We start from the raw sequence: 25,808 nt of genomic DNA on the forward strand, positions 1-25,808 counted from the left end.
TCTGGTAACTAAGCAGTTCTCTGCAAATTGCTGTATAGAGCTGGAACTCAGCATTGAAGTACAATTCCTCAACCTGTATTTTTCTTCTCAGTGCAAGTGGGATCTCAAAGAAACTCTTGGGAATTTCTTCTGGTCTCATTAATTAACTCTAGAGAAACTCATTATGTTACATCTTTAAGCTGAACTGATCTGATCTCTGAAATATCTTTTTTTTTTTAACTGCAAATTAAACAAGCATTGAAACATTCATTATTCTGGTTCATCTGGTCTGGGTATTAGTTATTTCTTGTGCATATACAAGAGAACTGAGACTTCTCTCGTACACTGTATTTCTTAGTTGCACTTCACAAGGTTTAGTCTTAAAAATTAGTAATTACTTCATTCTGTATTAAAGATACAGAAATTGGCACATTGATGACATTTCAGAGATTGGATGAATTGTCTCCATTTAGCAGAGAGATGAACATGAATATAGTCAACAACATGGGAACTGAGCAGTGTTTAGATTGTTCTCCTCTGACACTAGGTTAGATTTTAGAAGTTCAGGCACATACATTGAATGTGCCTCAGAATAAAAACACTGACTCAGTAGAAGACACACTGATAGAATGAGAAGGTCTTTGGCTTGGAGACAGTCATCTAGGGCTAGCAAATTCTGAAAGCTTGGTGAAGAATGTGCCTGCCTCTCCAGGGCATGTTTTCATGGTCCTTTGGGTATAAATGCTCTGATAGAGGACTTGGCAAGTGCCACTGATTGCGTAAGACCAGAAAATTTGGTATTTGGAATTTCTTACCATGTTGTACTTTTGTGAATCTTTGCAATCAAGTGAAATGGTAAATCCTAAGTGATGTAAGCAGACTTTAAACCTGAATGCACTCAGCGCTCCCTGCTCCACATCCAGTTGTATAGAATGGTGAACCGTCCTGCAGCCATGAGAAGAGTCTCAACCTTCTCCTACAGTAAAAAGGATCAGCCTGGTATTTTGAGGAACATGTGAAGTGAATACCAGGAGCAGTCCTATCTTCTGTGTACTACTAATGCTTTGGGGCAGTTTTTTGCATCCTAGACTGTTTCTAGACAGTGACTGCTCCCAGCTCACTATTCAGGGCTGCCTGATGGCCTGCTGCTGCCTCCTGCTCTGCAGGGCACAGGAGAGAGCAGACTCCCATTCCTCTTGCAGCTGTATTGCTATGGAAAGATTGTCACTTGTGTGGGTCATATTTCAGAGCTCAGTCTAACGTCTAGGGTGCAGGAAGAAGAGGTTTTAAGGGCTTTTTTTTAGAGATTGATTAACTACTGTGATGATGGTGTTGATTAACTGAGAATTTAGGCAAATTTTGTTGGTTCTGGTGGTAATTTTGCTTTTAAAACTCTGTGTTTAGATTTTTTGGAAGGGTTTCTAGAATCTCATGTGGTAAATCAATATTAACCTATTCAATCAATATATTTTGTTGTGATTCATAGGCCCCATGACACAGGAGTGATTCTGTTTTCTCCCACGTTAAAAATTATCTCAATTAAAAGATTGAACTTACTGTGCTAAGCAGCCAGTAAGTACTGTACTATAGTACTGTGCCAGTCTTGTATTTCCTAGGGCACATTCACAGTCTAAATTAATTGTTGAGAGGTTTTTAAATAGGAACATAAAATGGGAGGGGAACAGTCATGCAGTGAGCTGATCATGAGACAATAGAGTAATTTACTTTGGGGGTGAGCAAAACACCTCAGTTTCATGCTGTATTTTGGGTGAAACTGCTGTTATAAAAGAAGTCAATAAAAAGGAAAAATGCAAGTCATTTGTGTTGGATGTTGTGGAAGTGAAAAGAAACTGAGACTTGAGTGCACAAAGTGCTTATTTTGAGCATACCATTTCAGTTGCTTTTAAGTCTTTTTCTTTAGGCTGTCTTAATGAAAGTCAAATTTGCTTTTCACTATTGAGCTGGATTACAACCAAAACTCCAGACTACTTCAGTGTACATAACAAAAATAAATGAAAAATTAAAAAAGAAAAACAACACCAAAACATCATCTTAGTGTCTTGTTGAGAATTTTTGGTTTTGTGGTTGATTGGTTTTTCTAAATGAAGTACACTTCATTTAGAAACACTTCGGTATTCAAGAGATGAAAATATTCAGGTATTCCCCATCAACAGATGGAGATGAAAATACTTGAGGTACTCAAAACTGGACAATGCCATGAGCAAGCTGATTTGACTTGGAACTTGATCTAACTTTGAAGGGAATGGAATAGGTAACCTCCAGAGGGCCCTTCTGGTCTCAATTATCCTGTGACTGGGTGACTCAGGTGCAGGTTGAATAAACATGTTAATTGCTGCTCATACAAAGAGCTCTATCAATTGACCTAATTCGTAAGGCACCTCGGGGAACTGCAATTGCAGTATTGGTATGGGCTAAGAGAGCAGGTTATATCCTATAAAAAGTCAGTTCTACTGATAAAAGAATAAAGAAAATACTGTCAAAAGCAGAGAGATTAAAATTAGACTTAGCCCCAGTTCAACAAAGTGTTCAGGGCAGCCTTGATGCTCATGTTGGAAAGTTTTGTAAGAAGCCATAAGTGTGTGGGTGACTGAGCAGAAATAGCTCATAGGTTAGAAAGTTTTTTCTGGTCTATTATCTTCAACAAGATGTTTCCTATTCTTGCGTGGTAACTATTAAATTTGCAACTGAGACTCCATGTGTTCACAATAGGTATTTAGTCTTTTTTGTTTTGTTAAAATAAAATGCTGATGGTGTTTTAAAGCAGCAGTTCTAGTGGGTATTCATCCTCCCATTGGGAATCATATAAATGCATCATTTACTTTAAAAAATTGAATCCTAGTTTTAGTTTATGCTCCTGGAGTTGCTTATAGATCAAACAGGAGAGTTGCCTTCTAGACTCTTTTAAGAAGATTCCTGTTTTACTAAAACCAGTAAAAAACCATTGTTCAAATCAACCTACTGCAGATGGAGTATGAAAAATGTTTTACTTCTTCTTGAAGAAAAATTTTTTTGCAAATACAGGCTGCTTTATTTTAATTGCACAGCTTACCAGAGCCTTCAAGCCGTCGTAACTGACCCACAAAAGAAAGAGCTGTGAGAGAAATTTTTTACTTTTTCTTTGGTTATTGCTTTTTTTCTTAGTTTGTTGTTTTTGAGGCTTACAATGTGCTAGTGAATTACTGAAGTATCTTCTGCCACCATTCTAATTGCAACTACTCCACATGTACACTTGCAATTCTGTGTGCTCCCTCACACTGTGTCCAGACTCTACATCCTGCTTAACACCAGTCCCACTGGTTTTGAAGTCTAACTGAATAACCCTTTTCTAATCCTTCTGATAAGCAAAGGGAACAATACTTTAGGACTGCAAAATTTTGTAACAAATGCCGTTGTTTGGATTTATTTTCTTGAATGTCCAGTGAGAACAATGGAGAAAGTATGGAAAATAGTGCTGAAAATGTGCTACAAAATTCAATGCAGAGCAAAGGACTAAGCCAGGATAGGGGACTGGCAACCTAACTTTAGTTTGACACTCTGTTTAGTGGGCAGCCTTAAGGAGGAAGAATTCACATGTAACCAGAGCACTGAATCTTAGCATGATAATATCTGTTTTATTTTCTTTGAACAGCAAAAAAGAGAAATGGAAAAATATCTAAGCAAAATCCAAGTACCACCTTTGTAAAAAAATCCCAGAAGTAGTAAGTTATTTGTGAACCAAAATATGTTTTATGAAAATTTTGGTAGTAGCTAGCTATTGCATCGTTGACTGAAGGGCAAAACTTTATTTCATAATTCCAGGAATCAGTCACAACTTTCAGATATTTTGATTTTACTTTTAGTACAACTGTCATCTTTCTTGGAAACTGCAGCAGCAATCCCCATCCTTACTGTTTCCCTAGAATAGTTCAACATAAAGTAAAGGTAACTTTTCCCAAGTTGTTTATAATTTTATAATTTTACCTACTCCTGGTTAATTTTTATGTCTACAGTTTGAGAAGCATTTGCTAGGGAACAAAGGAAAAAACGTTTGCAGAGCTCTGATCTCATAAGTGAAAAAGATTTTCCTTGGATCAAATATAGAACTCCAAATGGCACAGAAACCAGGAATTCTGGAACTTGGGAGGACTGTTGAGTTTCTTCATGGAGCCTGCTCAGAGAGCTGGGTAACTCTGACATCAGAGCACTGAAGGATTGACTATCTAATGGAAGAGTAAAGGGGGAGGGGAGGCTGTGATACCCCAGCTGGGAATGCCCTGGCATCTGCCTGCTAGCACAGCATCTGCCTCACACCAACAGGCTTTGAGGCACTAGAGTTGTAAAAAAAATTGTTATATAAAACTGAAATTTATATACATTCAAAAGATTCCTATTGAAATAGATAGGAGTTTTCCTGCTGAGTCATTTGGAATAGGATTTTTCTCCACAAATAGCTTTACTGAAAGAGTTTGGGTGCAGCAGTGCCGTGCTCTGAAATCATTACCCATTCCCGATATCAAAAAGTGGTTTCATGATGATTTCTAAAGCTGTGTTTACTTAGGACAGAAATTCTACTCTCTGAGTTGATACATATCACACACTTCAGCTTGCCAGTGACAGAAAACAAAGGCAGTAGCAGCCTGCAGCAGGACCCGCTCCCACCGTAGCTGGACCCAGCTTTTTCCAGTCAAACCATTTTTTAATCCTGTTCAGGATGCTGGTGGGGTAGAGGATGTTGGAAGCATGATTGTGCCTTTCTTTATTTGCTGGGCATTTAGACTGGGCAGTGTCAGCAGTTAATCTGTTAGTGCATGTGACAGCTGTAGGTATACATTTCAGATTAAGGAAGTTAATGTATATTTGTATTTTTCAGAAGTAATGCTACTGTTCACTTTAAAGGAATTCTGTAAGATGGATGTCAAAAATAACATTAATGAGCTACTAAAGCTAAAATTATAGGAACTTACCAAATTGGTTAAACATAAAAACCATTAAACTGTTTATTGAAGCTTCACAGATATACTGCAGCTAATGAGCATTTCTGCTATTTAAATAAGCCCAAATTGAACACACATTACATAGATGCATAATTAGTCATGGCAGTCACACAGAGACTCACTTTTAAAGCTTTATTTGAGGAATCTTTTCCATTTGATTTGTTTCGTTAATTAAAATATTTTTTCTGTATTCACTTATATTTTAATATTGTTTTTGCAAATGCTGTAATTTGCTGCTGTGTTTCCATTTGTGTTTGTTTGCTCTGTGAATATAGTGAATTTGGAAAATATATTCAGCACTGTTCTTTTGTTTGGTGTTGTGTTAGCATCACTTGATAGCGGTAGAATAATTAAATTGTATGTTGTCTTTCATCCAGAAGGATCTTTTCAAATGATATATAATATCTCACTAGGCTGGGGGAGAGATGGCAGCACAGACACAGGATTGCAGTTTGAATTTTCAAGAGAAAAGATATGTTAGTTTTAAACTTTAAAGACTGAAACTGAGAGGGTGAAGGTTTTTAAAGATACTTTTTACCTCTGTCCCAAATGATGCACCAAGCATTAAATATCTGATTTTCTTGTTGTTCAGTGTCAAACACCAATTCAGAGAACCAATAGTTCAAGCTCACATTTATCTCTTGGGCTCTTTTGTACCCTTGCAGGGCAGAGAAAGGACTTTCCTTTCTGAAGACAAAAGTTCTCCCCTGCTTTGTGCATGTGGTCTGGGAGGTGCTCCCTTCAGCCTCTCAGCTGCACCAGGTGTCAGATCCAAATTGTGAGGATGTTAGGAACTCTTATATAAAATGCTTTTGAACCGTGCCCTTTTTTTATATAACCTAAATCTTGGAGATTTTAAGAAAGAAGTAAATAGCAGTTGGATACCGTATCAGCCTTGCCACCAGGGAAATGTTCTTTCTTGACTTTAAAAATACTGATCACGCAGACAAATCCCCGGGCCTGGAGAGATGTTTCAGGTGAAGATATGTTGGGCATTCTTCACACTCAAAAAGCTTTTGGTATAATTATGTCCAGACAGCTGTTTTAGAACAAAGCAATTCAAAGAGATTTGAGAAATGTAATAGATACAGGATAACAGAAGTAATACCCTGTTTTTCTATAAAATGAAATAAGTAGTCAGAACTTCCAGTTTTACATAATATCTTTTGAAAAACTACATTTTCGACGGCATATTGTCCTCAGAAACCTTTACTGTGGTTCAGTCTTGTCTCAGACAGAAGTCATCTATTAATCCCCAGTACCAAGTTTTCCTCTGTTTTTTCCAGACATGTCTTTACAAGCCTGTACATATTTAACTTGTGAGAGCCGTCTAGACCACATGCTGAGATGGTACCACTGGATGCAATAAGTTATCCTATATATGACAAATATAAGATGATCAAAAGCTTTCTTGAAGTACACACAGTCTGAGGCACAAAGAGAAAGTTAATGTATTGATTTCTGAAGGATTTTTGATAAAACTGCTATCAGCCAACTCTTTCCTTTAAAAAACCCACGCAAACAGAAAAAGCCCAAACCCAAACAAACCAAACCCCTCATTTTCCAGATGAAAAATGTCTCAGTCTGAAGTTTGTGTTCCATGTGATCTTTCAGTAATTTAGATATTTTTACAGGAACAATTTCTTAAGTTTTGGGTTTGCTGCTACCCAAATATTATTTTTGTCAACTTAAGCCTCATGTATATGCCAGGTGGGAGAGACTGTGCAGGCAATAGGTCTTGCAGATAGATTAAATACTTCTGGTAGAAAATCTGCTACAGTCTTTCAGGTTAGAACTGTCTTCTCTGACTCAAGCTTCTGAACAAGTTGCAAAAAATCCTTTGAATTTGAGTCTTCTGGATATGTTTGTATATGCCAAGGTTGAGGAGGAGAGTGTAGGTGGGACAAATAGGTGACAATGTTTGTGTCTTGCTTCTTGTTTCATTATTTTTCCCCTGATTATACACAGCCACCGCTTTGAAATACATTTCTAATGTATGATTTGGAAGTGAAAGGAGACACAGAACCTTAGATGAAAATCCTATCACTGTGATGTGTGGGAAACTGTGTTTGAAGCTTGCTCTGTACTGAGGCGTGTGCTGGGACAATACCATGACTTTGCCCTTTGTGTTGGAGAAGTCTTCATCTTAAACTGGCAGGTTTCTCTTCTACATTTATGACAGTGCAACTACATCAGTTTAATTGACCTTGGCAATCTGCATCTGCCAGTGGTATGTCCCTGAGGGACATTGCAATTTTAAACTGCATTTTATTGCAGCATATTCTGTTACTGCAGACAAAGCTATATAGCCTCCCCTGTTTTGATAGATGCCATCAAAATTTGCTAAAACTATTTATTGAAAATATTATTCTCTTTATGAAGATACTTTGAAGAGCCTTGTGAATGTAGTAATTTAAAAAATATTAACAGAATATTCTTCTGAGCATTTATGTGTATTTAATGGCATTTATATAATGCCAAGCAGCTAAATTTTTTTTTTCAAATCTACATTATTTGGAGGAAAATAATATTTCATGTGCAAAATGCCTCTATGTGCTGTTTTCTAACAGCATGAAAAAGACTAGGGTCTCTTAATACATGCTTTAAAAAAATTCAGAAGTTGTAGTGAAAAGATACAAAAGATACTGTCTTCTTCTAACCATTTGATTTTGATTGTGGCTTTATGGTTTTATTTATAATACATGTAACATATTTTGAAGTGAGTCTTTCTTCCAGGATGTTCTGAGTTTGAATATTAAGTCAGGATGGCTTTGACTTAAATGAGAGATATCTTTCTCAGCATTAGATTTTCCTATTGTTATCATCAAACATTTGACAGATTTTAGCAACAGTTTCTCTTTCTTTTATTAACATATTTGTCATTTATTTAATTACAGTCAGAGAGGCCATGGCACCTATCAAGTTTAACAGATGGGGTCTCCCTGAAGTAGACCCAGAAACGATGCAAACAAGTGAGCCCTGGGTGTTTGCAGGGGGTGATGTTGGTGGTCTTGCCAATACTACAGTGGAATCCGTGAATGATGGCAAACAAGCTTCCTGGTACATGCACAGATACATCCAGGTGACTTCTTCAAAAGTATTTTTCTCTTTCCCAGTTTAATCTGCTTTTAGATACTTTGAAAAATATTTTCATTGTGCTTTTGATTCATTATAGAAATTTTGAGAAATAATACCTAGGTTTTCTGGTGATTAGAACATCACAGATTCATTCATCTTGGATCACATATTAGAGGTTGGGTAGGTGAACTCAGCTTTCTTCCATTATCTTAACGCTAAAATTCAAGCAACGTTTTCTTGGCCCCAGCTCTGAATTCCACTCAATGGTAGTAAGCCTCCCTGCACAACAGACACTGCAAGCAGGAGCCCTAATTGGGTAATTGGGGAAAAGGAATGAGCTCCATAAGTATTAAAAAGTAAAATCTTCCAGTAGTGCATAAAGTAAAAATTAACTACTGCCAATGTTGTAACCCAAGGAAGACATTTTTAATTTACTAACAGTTTACAGAGTGCTCAGGTTATCTACACTGGAACCCAAGTTTGCTCTGTTGAGACTGATAAACTGGATTCAAGAGCTTGACAAAAACCAAACATTAAATGCACAGAGGCAAATAATGCAAAGGAGAATTTCCGTGAGAAATGTAATATACACAAACCTGAAAAACCACGTCTCCCCTTGGTTCTCCTTGCATGTTGCTGACTCTGCCCTAATTTTTCTAATAGATGAGCACGAAGTCTAGAGGAGCTGAATAGAAACCTCCCAAGACAGAGACACAGCCTGGAGAACCAACTGACAAAAAGTGTGTTCATAGTGCCGGGAACTTTTGAGAAACATGATACATGATTCATTCTCCCACATAAAGAGATTTGAACAACTGAAGTTGGGACTGTAACAGCTCAATGTCTTTCTCCCCCATCCATCTGCTCAAAGCCTCTCTGATTGCATGTTTGTGCAATTTCGTGCTGTTGGGGTCTGATTTCACTTCCTAAAAATACTTCAGCTGAAAGCTTGTTGTTAGTATCTGTGCATATTTTTTCGCACTTGTTGTAAAGCACTGTTTGTGTCCTGCCTTCTTAGACCCGATGAAAATGCTGAGTGTGAAACATCTTTAATCCCTGACCTGCTTGCTTAATTTCTCAATGCACAGTGATTTTGGGTAACTGTGGTAGGGGAGAGAAGGTATCTCCTTTTTGTCTCCTTATTCAGCCTCTTAGAAATACAGGCAACCCTCCTTTATCATGTTGCTTTCTCCACAAAGCTTCCCCCCCCCCCCCCCCCCCCCGGAATGTGTTTAATACTTTGGAAAAAAATCTGAATAGTCATGGCTTGCGAATTAGAATTTTAAACCAAGCAGACTTGTGATATTAGAGCATTTCTGTTACCCTTTGCAGGTTTCAAGGCAGCTTATTCAACCTTACAGTCTCACCAGGAAGCTAATGGGAAAGCCTTACAGCAATCTTCACAGGAAAGTTTCCAAATGTCAAGTGTCACCTTTCCAGCTGTTAGATGAATGGGTTGCCCAAGGGCATTTATTTGGATGTGCAGCCCTTGTAAAATCTGGTTGCTGTGGTGCAAAATGCTGTAATTTGGCAATTTACTTCACCAGTGTTTGGAGCTGGTAGAAATTTTAGTGACTGGAGGAGTTTGTTTTTAAAGAAGTTGTTTAGAGAAGGATTTTGTTACCCTACTGTTTATAGGGACAGATGTGTGCACGTGTGCCTGCCTTTGTGCTCATGTGTGTGCACAGGCACTCAGTTCACAGCTGAGCTGTATTCTGGAAGCTTCCCAAAGCAAATGAAAAAATACTCTTGCACACCACCTTACTTTGTCTCTGCTGTGAGATTCTAAAGCAGGCAACCATCCTGTGAACTGAGTGTCTGAATCAAGTACACATTAAATTTTAAATAAATGCATTGATACTGTCTGTTTCAGTTAAGGAGTAGGTAGCCATTTCCAAAATCACCAACTAGCTCAGCACCAGGATCTATAAATGATGCAGTCAGTCTTCATCAAAATAAAACTATTCCATAGGATTTCTCAACTAGTCCAAGACAATGTCAAAGAGTGTAACTCAAACCTACCATCCTGACTGCTTGCAGAATGCAGTGTTTGAACAGCACACTGCTTGTATCCCAACCTACTCCAGGCAAAAGGCTAAGCGAACAGATGGGGCTGATATGTGCCCTGAATCTCCAGTCACTGCAAGCTCTGGCACGTGGTCAAGTCAGGCGTGAGATCCAGACTCCAGGACTCTTCAGCAGAAATGCCTTATGTTCAATACTGAGAGTTATTTACAGAAGCTTCTTGGCTGCTCTTATGCTGGAAACTTTCCATCATTAGTTGCCTAAATATCTCCTGCCTCTTAACATATTCCTCCCACTATATGAGGCATAGGTTCATCTCAAAAATTGTTGCCTGCAGCTGTGTCAGGTTAGTTTCCATAAACATGACCGGTCAAAGCCTAACTAAGGATAGCTGTAGTAGAACCTGTTAGGAAATACAGTCAGTCTTCTAGAACCATTCCTTGCAAATCTTTAGAGATCCAAACAGAATCAGCCCAATTCATGCAATTTTCTATTACTCATGGTTTCTCACAATTCAACCTTCTTTTGTCATTCCATGAATGACATAAAAATTTCAATTACTTAATCTTAGTGATTTATTTAGTTTGGGGATTGTAAACCTTTGCTTTTGTCCAACAGTGACTTTATGATCTTGTGCAGAGGCAATACAGACTGCTGTTCTCTTCTAGGCCTCAGTTACCATTCACTTGTTTTTGATGTGTGAATGGATTTAATAGTACAGTAGTTATATTCAGGATAACTCACAAAAGTTAAAAGGACTAATTGTAATTTTCTATGCCTATCTTGAGAGCAAAGACAGTTCCGGTATTTTCGTCTTGGATAACTGTGCCAGTCCTAATGCTTCACTCCTGCTCTATTCATGCACTTACCTGTGGGCTATTTTCCCATATATGACAGTCAAGCTGCCATCTTCATCTCACTAAAATCCCTCTTTAAAAGTGACTTTTTTTTTCTAAATCATGGTAAGTTTTCATTTATTTAAATCTATTTTCTTCTTTACTGTGACCTTCCACTGTGGAAGTTTCTTTTATATTTTTCATAGACTGAAATGTACCTGATACATTTAGAGAATAGAGGCCTAGATCCCAACTGATATAAATTGCACTTCACTAAGACATCATTCAAGATGAATTTTGAGCACATCACAGTGTTATTTTGAACCCCTGTTGTATATGTTCTATTTTTTCTTTACCTATGCTGTCAGAAAATATATGGGCTTTGTCTCTGAAGAGTATAGTGTTGATTCTTCATCAAGATCGACCATTCTCATATATTCCTTGAGCATGCATTATACATTATTGAGCATGAATATACATTATTTCATAATCAATACCAGAATTGAGAGGTTCCCAGGAAGCTTGAATTTGAAGCCATTAATTACGTTGTCTGTTTCTTTTCAGAATAACTGCAGGAAAAAGTTAATGTTCTTTTGTTTAGCTAGAACAAAGTATGAAAACTAGCAGGCAGCAATAAAGCACCATTTGCAAAAAAGGTGAATTCAAGGCAGGCTCAGGAAGCCTGGTAATTTAGTTGCTTGCTCCTGAATGAGCAATGTGTCTGTTACAGAAAGAGAAAGCCAGAAAGGAGCTGAGAAAATCTCTCTCAAAGTGGACAGAGCCCTGAGCAAACCTGCTGTACCAAGGGTGTTGGACAAGATAGTCTCCATGTGTCCTTCCAACCACAACCATTCAGAGATTGTATGAAATAATATCAACATATTTACCACCAAGTTAATTAATGGAGAGAGGATAGCAGAAGCAAGGGAGAAAAGACATGCTTTAAGATCAGACTTCAAAATGGAGAAAGCCAGAGTAAGATGGAAGTATTCAGGAAAACTCTTCCAGGCGCTTTCACTTGTGGAGCAGGCTCTCTGTGAAAAATAACAGTAATACAACTACTTGCTTTCACAGTCTGTCTTTGTTAAAGGCTAGAAAATGTAGTTAGACCATATCACTCTGGTTAGGAATTTTCTCCATCTAAAGAAAATTAATGTCAAAAATTGCATCAGGTCTAACACTGAGTTCCTGTCTCTCAGCCCTGCACTGCAGCTCCCGTGGTTTTGCCTTCAGGCCAGTCCTTTACCCTGTTTAGGGTGAAGTAGACCCACTGCTTGCAATGTGCTGGGGATTTTTCACCACCGTGTTCCAGTCACCAAGAAATTGTCATGATTGCAAGTACCTGCAATATTGGTAGCTCAGCTGGTTGGCATCAAATTGAGAGGAAGAATAGACCACACTTTTTGTCCTCTACTTCTGAAAATCAAGAGAAGAGTTATTATAAATAAACTCTTGCCTGCGGGCTTTCTTTTCCTATTTGTTTGTGCAGTGTCAGGGAAATCCTTCATTATAAAGATGATTCCACTTTCAGGAAACTATACACCATTTTTGTTTGCCAAAAATTTTGCTTTATAGAAAACAATGCGTCAAGGCTTATAAAATATATTTATTTTATAAGCATTGTGCTGAAAGGAAAGAAGCAGCAAAAAACGAAGTGATAGGAAGAGGGAGATAAATCTCCAAAGATGTATTGCCACTGACTGCTGAACCTTCAGCTGCATCCTGCCCCTGTGTGGTTTTAGATACTTGGTTTATTCCATTGAAACCTTTTGTATTTCTACCCCTGCCAATTCTGCTTGGGTCACTTCATCATTAGCAAACCATTAGGCAAATATTGTGGGGCCTGAGTGCATGTGGGTGGAGTTGTTTGTGGTTCTGCTGTTTGGAAGCGAAGTAAGGCAGGAGAAATGGGCCCCTATGTGCAGTTTGGGAAGTGGCTTCAGAGTGGTTTGAATGATGGCACGCATGAGGCAGGGCGTATTCCTACATTTCATACATGGGTTATTTTCAACCGTGCGCTTCAAAAGTCTTTCACTGCTTTGGTGCTTTTTTTTTTTTTTTTTGTATGTTTTCTTGTAGAGGGTATGTTTTCAATTTTACCACAGAAAGGTTGCTAAGAATCACTTTCAAGCAGTGTTCATTTTAGGTGATAACAACGTTTAGAGACTTAATTGTCCTGACTGGGCAAAGAAGCAGTACAATGGAACTTCAGCTTCATATTCAGCACTCTCTGCCTATTTGTCTATAGCAAATTATATTTACAGTTGTACAAGCTGTGAATTGTTTGTGATCAATCTTCAGACTGAAATGTATTCACAGAGAACATTTGAATGATTCTGAATAGCAAATAATTCAAAGTAGAAAATTTGATTTATTGCTCACACGTGCGCAAAGAGTGGAGTTGACCAAACAATTTTCCTTAAGTCTTTCTTTGATGTCATTCTGTAAGAATGAAAATCAAAGATTTTTTTTTGTAAGAGCTCAGTGTATCAGTGTTGATTTCAGTGGATTTCCCCACTTTCAGATATGTAGGAGACAAAAGTGCTGGCATTTACAAAACGCTTTAATTTGAATTCTGTGATCCAGGATTTTCTGGTTTGGCATTGCAAACAACAGTTTGCAATTGAAATATTAGTTAAGAAAAAAAAAAGTTAAAAGGATGAAATCAAACTCAAAGTAATAAAAAAAGACAAAAATAATTTTTCCTCCTCTTTTGCAGTTTGGTTTTGGAAGAACTCAGATGCTCTTGGTGTAGAAAAATAGCCCTGGGGGTATGACATGGAGGAAGCAGTGTTTGCTCAGGAAGGAAGAAATGGGGCATGTTTGGCTTTTTATCAAGTGTGACTGCACTGGTCTCCAGCTGAGAGAGGCCATGATACTGAAGCGAGTTTGGTCCCAAGTGTAGGGATCTTTAGAAATTAGCTTTTCTCAAAATGTCCACCATTAGGGACCCATTCAGGTTCTCATCATTCATGCTAGGACAGTTCCACTACTTTCAGTGCTTTTAAGCCATCAGAAAATTTGGCCCCACAATGTATCCTCTTTGTCCGAAGATTCGAAGATCTGGGCTCAGAATAGTGTGAGACGAATCCACACAATCCCAAAACAAAACAGGCATGAACTCTCAGGTTTTAAATGAGCCTAGGAAACAAAAGGCACCAAAAAAAAAGGACAAAAAACTCCTCATCCCATCTGTGCTTTTTTAGTTTTCACAGGTAGAAATTGATTAAGTAAGTTCTCTAAAGAAAAAAATAAATCAAAAAGCCCAAAAGGCAGCAATTTCTGAGTGGCTGAGGTTTTAGTCTGCTGCAGAAAGTCTTCTCCGAAATTCAAGTACTGATTCTTTTTGTCCTGCTGAAAAAAAGTCTTCTTTTTTAAAGATAGAAGAAACTGCTGTGCTCTTAGCTGTGATTTACTAGGAACACAGTGTAGGGCTTCTCTGTGTTAGAAGTTCCTGCTTTGTTTCTTTGTGATTTTATTGAGCCAACCATTTGAGTGAACAAAGATTTAAATTCTATCCACCACAGCCTAATCAGGATGCTGTTCAGTATCCATACATGGAAAAATCTTTTCTCTCTGCAATTTTTATATTATTAGATTCAACATATACATTGAATGCTTTTCACTGACTCTTCAGAGAAAAGACTCTCTCAAATGAAAACAATAGTGACTGGTGGCACAGCCATAATGTGTATTATGTTTTTGATGGCAATCAGACACTAACTTTTTTCAGTCTTGAAGTATATTCATACTACTAGAATTAAATATAAACCCAGAATTAGTTTTGCATAGATATGCCATTGTATAGGCTGTATAAAAATCTTTCAAAGTGGGGGAAAAATGTTCAGAGGTTCAGAATACATAGATTTAGGACTGAGTGATCCTCCACATGATGCTTTCCCCTCATTTTTCACAATTTCTTATACTTTTTTGGATTGGCACCTGAGAAGAGAAATAGAAAGGGTCTGTCTGCATACCCTGTTATTTTTTTTAATCTCACTGTTACTGAATGCTGAAGGGAATAGAGATGGCTCTTCAGAAAGGCTGAAAAAATGTTTGGACTTAACCAGGCTTATCAGTACAGGATGTAAAGTAACTTTTTCTTCATGAGTTTTGGTACTGTCAGTGTTATTTCCAGCATAGCATAGTATTTCAATATTTCAGCATGACGACTGTTTGGGCTGAAGATGTTACATAGGTGAGTGTTTGCATATTTTGCTGATTTGCACGTCTGAACACAAAATAGAGTATTTGAACTTTGGGTTATTATGTATTAATTATCCCCTTAACAGGATTAGTAATAAATTGTATAAAAATAGATGAGAAAAAAAATCAGTGGTTTAGTGTTGTTTGTTTGTATTTTTTTTACAGTCCTTATATGGTGTTGCAGTTTCTACAGTTCCAGAGCTACCTCTCTTCTATACTCCTATAGATTTAGTGGATATCAGTGTAGAAATGGCTGGACTGAAGTTTCCAAATCCTTTTGGCATTGCCAGTGCAACCCCTGCTACTAGTTCTTCAATGATTCGAAGAGCATTTGAAGCTGGATGGGGCTTTGCTGTCACTAAAACATTCTCCCTGGATAAGGTGAGGAAATATTTTAATATTTTTTAATATTTTATGTGTATTTTGCATGTAACCATATATTTGTATAATTGAAAACTCTGAATCTTTGGGGAATGGTTCTGTTATATTCAACTAGCATGAAGCAGCCGGGAATGGTTATGATGCATCGTGTAGTCCAACTAGCCTGTAAGCTTTCCACAGTGCAGTGACACAATTTCTGGTTCTGTTTGTTGTTACATTCTTCCCTTATATTGCCCCAACTTCTAATATTAGTCAACAATTAAGTGATTTTTTTTTTAAATACTGCAGTGAAAATGTTTTCTGTGAAGGATCAGGATGTAGAGGGAATGAGTTACAGCTTTGTCACATAACCCATGAAAGGCAGATTCTGAGCCAGAGGCTGCCAAGATAAGCCATTGAACTGGAGGTGCAGCTGCAATGTGATCATGTGGCTGCAAGGGGGAGGCTGGGTGGGAAGTGGAAGAGAAAGATGGAGGCAGCATAAAACCAAGCCTATGAAGAGAAAAACACAGTGACATCAACCTTGAGTAACATGTAGTGGAGGAGGAAGGAGTTAGAATTAAGTCTTTAAGCCCATGGCTCAGTGTGGCACCTTATAAAAAGCATTTTGTGTAGTTTTAAGTGTGTAATTGCTTGTTTGAATTCGGGAGAATTGAAACTTCTTGCTACATTCAAAATGGTGAAGTGAGACTGAGCAAGTTTAGAGTGAAAAAAAATAACTTTGATAAACAGATCACAGAAAAAAGAAACAGGTTTTGAGCTGAGATGTAGATATGGTTTTATTTGTGGAGAGAGGAAGAAAAGGTGAATCCTTGAACATAGGCCTCAGTAACAGTGTGAGTAATAGCCATGTATTGTTAACCAGTAGCCTAGAGTGGTGTGGGCTGAAGAAAGCTTTTGAATTTAATTTGGATACAAGGGCTTTTATTCTTGGTTCAGAGGGGGGATACACAAGGCTACTGATAGATGGAGCAGAACAGAGAAGGTGGATTTGTTCCTCTTCCACTTTTCCATGAGTAAGTAAGTACTATAGGTAAATTAACTATAGTGGGTGCCTCTCTAGTATGGGGAAGGTCAAGAACAAAATGCTGTATTGCTGCAGAATACTGTAAAATAAGTCAGGCTTGATTCTGCTGTCTCTTACACCTGAGGTAGTCCTGGGGGAAGTAAGTGTTCATCTGGATTGCAGTGAAGATTCCAATCTACTTCCCAGGGCTTCTTATTAAAACACTTTTTAGGACATAAATGTTATTCAAGTATGTTTACAACTGACTTACATGTATAACATACCATCGGCTGTAATTATTCAGTGCCTAGGCTACAGCCAACCCATAGCAAGTACTGAGACTTATTTTTTTATCAGTTTTATTGCTGGTATGCTGGCAGTCCTGCCAGACTGCACGTTGATTACTGTGCATCTCAAGAGCTAAACAGACACAGGCTGAGTTCCAGCTTGGGTGGGAGTTCAGTAGGAAAGGCATGCATGTTGTAGGAAGTGATGTTGGTGCTATACTAAGCAGCAGACTCTGAGTCATTTCTGAAATGGCGCCTGCGAAGTGTTCCAGTGGATGCCATGCTCTGCAGGTGTGACTCAGATGAAGATCTTTCAAGTTTTTTTTAAGTATTTGTTGCAATAAGTTATTGCAGGTATTATTTAAGTTAGTAAGTTCAGAAAAGTGTTATCTAAGGAATTCTAGTTCAGTGATTCTTATTTCTGCTTAAGCTTTCTTCTAATATTCTGATATTGAATCGTGTTGTGTCTAGTAGAACTGTGTCCCACCCAAGTGCTGCCTAGTTTTTATTAATGTGTTCTTCATAGTACAGCACTTCCTACAGGTGCTGCAGAAGTGAAATTGCTCTTATTTATCAGAGTAATGTGGTACTGAGTACTTCAGAAATAACTATTTCAAATGGGAAGGAAAGCTAAATAGGTTACCACAGTTCTTATATAAACTGAGTATACAGAAAGACTGTTCTTGTTGACTTAATGCTAGAACAAGTTGTTGGTAGAGAGTTTGAAATATTATAGATTGCCATAATGTGCCATAATATTATAGATTAGCCAAATTGCTACTTTGGCTTCTGATTATGTAGACATAAATCTTGTGCAGCTTTTAGCAGGGAGCAGAATGCTTTCTTGGGCTGTGGTACCAACGATGGGGATTTCAGACTGAGCTGTCCTGCACTGTCAGATAGTCAAAGCAAACTACACAGCAGGATCAAGAGCAAAGATTTCCTGATCTAAGCCTGTGGAGTTGGTGGGAGGAGGGGGAGCAGCTCCCCAGACAGTACAGTTCCCAAGAGTGGAAGAGCTTCTGAGAAGGGAGAGAGCTTGTTAGACACAGTTTTTGGCAGCTGAAGCTTTTCCACTTCAGCCTTGGTTGTATGTGGTGCAAGCAGGATTCTGTGTTCTTTCCCTCATCTCCTTATTTTATCTGTCCTGGTAAGGCTTAACTGATGGGCTTCCTTCTGATTTGTCAAGCATAACCTGCCTCTGTGGCCATGGGGAACTTAGCAGCAGGAGAAATTCTCCCTTTTCCAGAACCAATGACTGAATTTGCCACTGTGTTTAGACACTGATAGGGGAACCCATGTTTACCATGGGCATCCTTTGGCACTTCAGGGAAAGAGACTGATGTAGGATAAGTAGGAGTGACATATAGGTGGTGAAAAGCATATACAGCCCATTCACAAATTTCCATGCATTAACTATGTTGTGATGGAATAAGGTCAGAGAAAAGCATGATAAATCTTGGAAGAAGGAGATCCAAGGATAGAGATAAAAAGGACTCGAGCTGAAGAGCTGTGATTCTCATAAGACACAGGATTTATTTCTTATGAACTACTCCTTTTCTCTCCTCCATCATCTAGCACAGAATACTCTTCTAAAACGCAAGGCCAGGGATCCCTGCAGCCCACGTACTGCCTTCTGCAGAGGAGCTGTTGGGTAGCAGTGCTGAAGTTCAGCCTCTGGGCTGTAATTTACTCCCCTAGTCTTTCTAATCCTTGTGTGTCTTGGCCTCACCTTGAAAGCTTCACATTCTGCCCAGAGGGAGTTAGCACACAGCGCACTGTTTGGTGCCATGCTCGCTCCCTTTTTAAACACCCACGTACCTTGCTCATAATTGCTTTCATGACAACCTTTGTAGCATTTTCTGTTTGTAGGGTAAGCATTTCAACTGGGAGTGATTCAGCAAAGTTTGTTCTTGCATACTACTGTACTATTGTTGAAACCTACAAAAAAGCTAACGTAAGAAATAGCTGAAATTCCTCCAGGGTATTTATACTTCGAAATATACTGCACGCTACATACTTTAGAAGATTCTGGACATTATAGTGCAGTGCAAATATTAATTACAGGGGATTGTACCTGTATGTGTCTGATGGTATCTGGGTGGGAGATAGTAACTCGCACAATTTTATTTATTAAATTAAACATCTTTGCACAGCTGCTTTAGTATCAACTAGATTTGATTTCCTCCAAAAAGGGAATAACTGCTTTTGAAATGGACAATCACTAGGAAAGACAAATGGTAGCAGAATAGAAGTGTCTCTTCACACACGTTTTTCTACATTCATGTCTTCCCTTTTTGACTGCAGGATCAATAGCTCATTGCTCTGTTGGTTCAAATAGTATTTCTGTCTTGTTCAGATAACTGTATGCAGCAACGTTATTTGTGAATTCTGTTTGCAAGGTACTGAAGGGAAATGGAGGAGCTGCATATCATGTAGTCCACAATAAATGGATACCAATTATTACCTCTTTTAGAGCCTAGATGAACAGAAAACTACATGCAGAATGACACATACTGCATTAATTAGACACATAACTGTGAGTGGGAGGGTTTTGGGAGAAGTGTTATATTGAGCTGGTTTATTTACTAAGAATTTATTAGTGAATATTGTTTATAACACAAAATTTCTATTAAAACCTGTAATCAGAAAGTTTTTATAAACATAGTATCAAAATTAGTTAAAGGTTATATGAGGTGTGTACATTCCTATGCCATATTCACTACCACAGTGAGGATTTCATAACAGAAATTAGGGTTTATCAGCTGAATTCAGGCTTTGTTGTTCTCTCACTGCATTGTACGGGCCGTTTAGAAAGATGAAAAAACAACTGGGTTAGCAGAAATGTTTGCTTTGATTTTTAGATGCTTCCTTCACTTCTAAAATTTAATTCTGATTAATCAGATACATCTGTCTTTATTTTGTTGTGACATGCATTGATTTGTGATGCTGTCGCTTTCAATAATGCAGAATCAGTTGCCTTTATTATGAGAACCAGCAGAAATCAACATGCAGACTAACTTCATTTTTAATCTTTAATTTTCTTCATTACATATGGAGCAAGCTGCATGGATGAGTTTAAAAACAAAGCTACAATTAAAATGAGATTAAATCTGAACTAAACCATAGAGGAGGAAACTTTCTAGCCATAATATATGTTTATGCAGTTTACAGATGTAGATTTTACAATACATTTTCAGAACCATTTCTAAATAAAAATGATTGCTGACAGAGAATTAATTAATTTGCTCAGCATATATTGCATTTCTATGTGCTGTTTTTGAAATATACATATTCAGGCTCCAGTTAGTTCTCTCTCTGTACATTTGCACTGTATGCACCTCGCTTCATAATTGAAGGTGGTAAAAAATCATAGTACAATGATGCATTGTTTTCCATAACATTAGTATTTCACAGAAGTGAATCTGTATTACAAAATGTATATTTTTGTATGATATTACAGCGTAGTAATTTAGATTAAACTAGTTATAATTTATGGTGCCAAGCCAAAAAGCTATTTAAGATGCATTAAAATGCAGAACCATGACATTTGAAATTCTGATGTTCTTAATATGACAAAGGTTATTCTATGGAGTTTTGCTATAATATGAAATATTAATATTTCACAATACAGTTTTGATGAAGTACAATTTGCCTAGCTTGCATATGATAAAGAAATTAAATGCTTACCAAGGGAGTTCGGTGAGAATTAGAGCCCCGCCTGAACATCTGCTTGAAATGTTATTATCCTGTCCTACTGACAGCATCGCTCCCTCATTGTTTTTCAAGATTGACAGCTGAATATTGTACTGATTTCTGCAGCAAATATGTCTAGGTGAACTTTGTTTGGTTTTTAGGAATTTAGAACATGCTTTTGATTTCCATCCTATAATTTTTTTTTATACTCTTGACATTTGTAGATGCCAGATTGAGGTCTAGTATGCTGTAGCAAAGATAGACCATTGACTTGCAACGAAATGCCACTTGATATCTCAGTAAACAGAAATATTACTATTCTTTATTGTGTGGTCTGTATGAAAGCTGTATGGGCTTTCTTTGGGGAGACAAATGATCAGATTGTTAATGTCAAATATAAAAGGGACTGTTTGCCTTTCTACTAAATAGCATTAGACAAGTTTTATTAACTACATTTTTGAACAGAAGAATGAGCATTTTATGGGATTCCTTAGCACACAAGACTCTTAAGTTAAAATATTTTCTTGTTTTACAAGTTTCAAAAGTTTGGGGTTTTTTTTAATTATTATTATTGGTTTTCATGTTTTTAGGAGTTATATCCTTCATTTTGTTCAATATTTCTGAAAGAATTTTAATAAGAAATATGGTCTTTATTGTTTCGTAATTTTGTATTTTTAGTGAACAAAATCAGCAGCGTTTAACAGGAGAGGTAAAAGGCTGTGCTAGAGAAGTGCTTTGGAAAGTAATTATTATCTTTTAAAATGCTGTAGTTATGCCATTTTATTTTTTTACAGAAAATGTGTTATTTACCTATAAAAAAGGAACAAATAATTATGTGAATCTAAGTAGCAGGAAAACAGACTTTCCTCCTTTTTCTGTGAGAAAAACTATTTCTGTGATATGTTCAACTTAAGGATCAGCTCTCATCTCTCTACCTAGTTTTACCCTACCCCATTTAAATAAGGGTGAAGACTTCTTTGTACACAAATAACTTCAAAAGCTTCAAACTTGCTGTATGAGGACCTGGAAAGGATTGCATTGAACCATTCTTTTTCATCATTCCATACATACCCCTGGTGATGTAGGGGTTTGGCATGTCTTCACCCTGGAAGAACCCATCTGGAGAGATGTAGCACAGCTTGAACACAGTGAAAGAGACACCAAAGATCCCAGGACTGAGAGCTTTAACAAGCTTATCAATAGCTTGGCTACTATTGATAAGCCAAGGCCTTTCCTATCACAGCTGAAGTCTGCACCAGGTAGATGCCCACCTTAAACTGGTGCAGGTGTGCATCTTGACACCAGTGAATTTGCAAGTGAGGCGCTTTGGACCATTCAAAAATCTGTTTTGCCATCAGTAATTCTGGTTATTTCAACCAAATAATATTTCAAATGCTGAAGATAACAAACTGCATTTTTAAAGCAAGAGTTTAGCAACAATCTGTAAAAAGTTTCTATCTCTCTCTGTGATTGTGTTTACTACTTTAGAAATGAAAAACTTCTTACATGTTCGTGATAAAAATTAAACCTCTGGGGAAATGTTTAGTCCCACTCTTCCTGTAGCATTAAATACCACAGAAATGCTGCACTTCTCCTGCAGTGGGAGTCTCTTTTCTGCACGGAGTCTCTCATGGCGAAGTCTGTTATCTCAAGGCGTGGAGCACAATGTGACAATTCATCAGTGGAAGACAGAGGGATCTGTCATGCAGGGGTGTTGCACATTGAGTCAGTAAACCTCATCTGTGCTGAAGGACAGATTTTACAAACAGAGGATCAGCAGTTTTATTCCATGTTATCACTTTTTCTGCCATTCACCCTCATGGAGCAGAGTGAGCATGACTGGAACTTTTATGCCCTATGCCTTGAGCTCGTGGCATAAGTTCCACAAAGTCTAAGCTGACAATGGCTTACCTTTCTCAGAGCTGCACACAAAGCTGGCCAGCAAAGGTAAAACCAGGTACATGTCTAAAACTGGCTCTTGGTAGGCTGCAGGATTCTCAGTTACATCTAAAGTGTTTGGTTTCTATACATCTGGAGATTTTTTACATAGTATTTAGATGTTGTTTCTTTTTCCTGTCTTTTTGTTCTGGAGTCTGGTTTAAAACAGTGTAGCCAGAGTGCATATACATATACTAAGTGTAAGTGTGAACATTAATCTTGAGCTTGGATATTCCAGGCAGTTTATGTATAAAATACTTGTAAATCAGTCTTTAAGGTATTTTTTAATCTGAAAACTAACTGTTGTGTATTGTAGTGAAACATATAATGCACTTAGATTGTCATAACTGAGGAGCAGTTCAAGTGTAATGCTGAAAGAGCATACAGACTGCAACACTGAGGATTTTGCTACATAAGCCTTTATATAAAACAAAGCTTCCAAAAGTAGGAGTGTTCATTCCTGCTCAGCATAATATGTGCTGTTCTAATAGTGACCACTACTTGAGAGAGGACATAATTTCTATTCATAGTGCAATTATTACCCAGTCAGTCAAACAAAATGGATGCAAATTTTACACTGGTTAAGAACCAGAACGATTTCGTTTTATCCTGAAGAAGCTGCTTTGCTCTTTACTAATTTTGCTTTATTTACGTAATTCTTCTGAAAATACCTGCAAATATTTATCGAGAGAGACAAGGAGAGCACACATGCATGATTTTCCAAAACTGCTGAGGATCTGCAGTTGGCTGTGTCTGAAGTACTCAACATTTTTGAATATCACATCCTGAATAAACAGGATTCTAAAAAGCAAATATGTAACATACTTGTGTAAAATACCATTCAGCTACATTTTTCTGTGGTTGTTTTTTATGTCCTTGGAAGGTTGTTGGTGATCTTGTAAATGACTCACATAATTTTTTGTCTGGAAGGATTTCAGCTAAAAGGGCAGTTTGAATGTAAGCTAGAAATTGGCAAGTGTAATTCTGAAATTTAGAATTTTCACATATTTTCCATGCTCAATTGAGATTTGTTGCAAACCTTTTTTTTTGTGCCAACCAACTGCATGTAACTTTCTTAAGTGGCATTAATATATTTTATAATTTATTAGAAAAGATTGTAGGATATTTTTCTTAATAGTTATATCTAAAACACGCCTATGACACTCAAAACATAAAGCCATACTTAATATTTTCCAGTTTCAGCATAAATTACAAACTTCCCTGTTTTTTGAAATTATTATGATCCACTTTAAAAGCTAACCCCTGGCATTCAGGAAAAAAATGAAATCTTTTATTTTGTCAATATAGAATGACAGAAGTTTCCCTTCTGTCAAGTCATTGGCTTTTTGATTCTCCCCATTTGATTAAGTGCATGTGTCAGAGTTCAGGGTTTTTTCATTAATTTCCACATTCTAATTATAAAAATAAATCTAGAATACCATCTAGACTTCACTCTAGGCCTACTGAGATACTGAAGTGGAATAAAGGAAGAGTGATTGTCATGATTCAGTTGCTCTGATTTACAGTTCAGCATTTTTGCTGAGGCCAAAGGCTGGCATCTGCGAGAGCCCAGGTGACCCTTTGTGTTCCCCCTGTGCCCACTGGCGTGCCAAGGCTGAGGTGCCTTGGGGAGCACGTGCCTGGGCTCCTCCCTGGCAGCACTGGTGGCTTCTGCTCCAGCTGGGCACCTTACAAGGCAGCCTTGCTCTGGGTGGCTGCTTTCCTGCTCTGCACCCCAGGCTGGGGAGACTTGGAGCACCTCATGCAGCAGCTCCTGCCCCAAGATTCCTGCTTGAACCATGCAGTCTTGCAAGATGTTTGCAGAAATGTGGGCTCAAACTGACTGTACGGGGATGCTGAGATTGGTGTCAAGCATGTTTATGGTGCTGTACAGCTCCTGCTAAGAATTTACAGGCATTGGCTGAAATGAAGTAACTATCTCTGAGCTGGCATTGTTTCCACACATGAGTTTACAGGGTTTAGCTTGATCATTTTTCAAGGAATTTTCGGTTATACCAGTACAGCTTCTGTGTACAGGTGATACACTTGTCTTTAAGTGTTTGAGTCATCTCAGGTCTTGAGTTCCCACTTGGTAAATTAAAAGGATAAGGCTGTGTTCAACATCTGATTTGCCCACACAAGAAGTTAAGAAAGCAAAGAGCTGATTTTTGAATCTCATGGTGATATAATTGCATTTACTCCTGATTGACATTGTTGCAAAAGCAGAATGAAGCCCCATATGTTTAAAAAACCTGACAGGTTCTTATGTTAAAATACCTATTACTAATCCAAATGTGTATGTGAGTGTATTCTAAATAAAATTTCTTGTCATTATTTGAGAAACAGAATTACCTATTTTTTTAACTAAAATAGCAATTGTGGGATTCTGTCCTTCAGTCAAGTAGTGTAGGGTTTTTGTGAATAAATCCTCCAGAGTTAATTCCAGGAGGACACAAGAGTTTCCATTCTGTGAACTTTGGAATTACTACTTTAAGAATTATCCAAAAAGCTCTTGTCAATGCTAATTGCAAAATCCAATTTTCAGTCTATAGAAAAAGGAAAAAGGAAGACACATTTTTAGGAATCCCTTAATATCCATGTTATATTAGTCTTTAATTATAATTTCTCACATCTTGTGTTATAAGGACATACAACTTTAGATTTGTGTGGAGGATACTTGATACTACTTCACAAATTATTTCTACTTAATTACACTAATGCTATTAAATTATTATTGAGTATTGACATTTTATACTTTATTTTGGCTCTCCTTGAGCATTTCAGACTATGAAGCAGTAATTGCAGTTACAATGCAAGCTATAGGTCTCAAAAGCAGCTATCACCACCTTTTCACTATTCTAGAACATATATTTAAACTTAAAATATGTTAGTAAGTTTTTTTTTTTCTTAAACTTCTGCTTGCCTTCTTTGATGATTTACTGCAGTATGAGAGGAAAAAATAAATAAATTCCTTAACCACATTACAAATGAAAAAGACTTAAGCTAATGTTATAGCTGAACATTTCTTTGTTAGCAGCTGACCTTCTACTCCTAGAGAAAAGAAAGTCTTGGTTAGAAGACAGTTCAATAAATGAACAGGCTATATATTGATTTTTCTTCCTCTTCCCTTGTTATGTAATATGATTTCCCTTCCCTTGCAAGGGTTGCTGTTGTACAGGATAGGGCTGGGATCATGGTCGTGGAAGCGTATGGGAATGTGTAGACTAAGGAAGGCTGTCACAGCAGTCAATAAGATCTGAGAGGTGTTGACTAATTGCCTGCTAATTACACAGTAAATTGTCTAATTAAGCTGATGGTTAATTAGGGTACGCTCGCACAGCAGTCTTATGGAATTTTTGTCTGATGTCTGGGAAGCAGCTTG

The 25,808-nt window shown here is 37.5% G+C and overlaps 1 protein-coding gene across 2 annotated transcripts in view; it reads left to right on the forward strand.

The window, feature by feature from the left end:
• Positions 1-25,808, forward strand: part of DPYD (dihydropyrimidine dehydrogenase) — a 329,513-nt gene that overhangs the window by 157,495 nt on the left and 146,210 nt on the right. For both annotated transcript variants that reach the window (XR_009114783.1, XM_058029810.1), the window contains exons 12-13: positions 7,871-8,055; positions 15,284-15,499. Coding sequence is in view for 1 of the 2 variants with exons in the window: in XM_058029810.1 (XP_057885793.1) it covers positions 7,871-8,055; positions 15,284-15,499 (401 nt within the window). In the remaining variant the exon portion in view is untranslated. The remainder of the gene's footprint in view (positions 1-7,870; positions 8,056-15,283; positions 15,500-25,808) is intronic.

This window comes from Melospiza georgiana, chromosome 9, assembly GCF_028018845.1.
Source record: "Melospiza georgiana isolate bMelGeo1 chromosome 9, bMelGeo1.pri, whole genome shotgun sequence".
Lineage (NCBI taxonomy): Eukaryota > Metazoa > Chordata > Aves > Passeriformes > Passerellidae > Melospiza > Melospiza georgiana.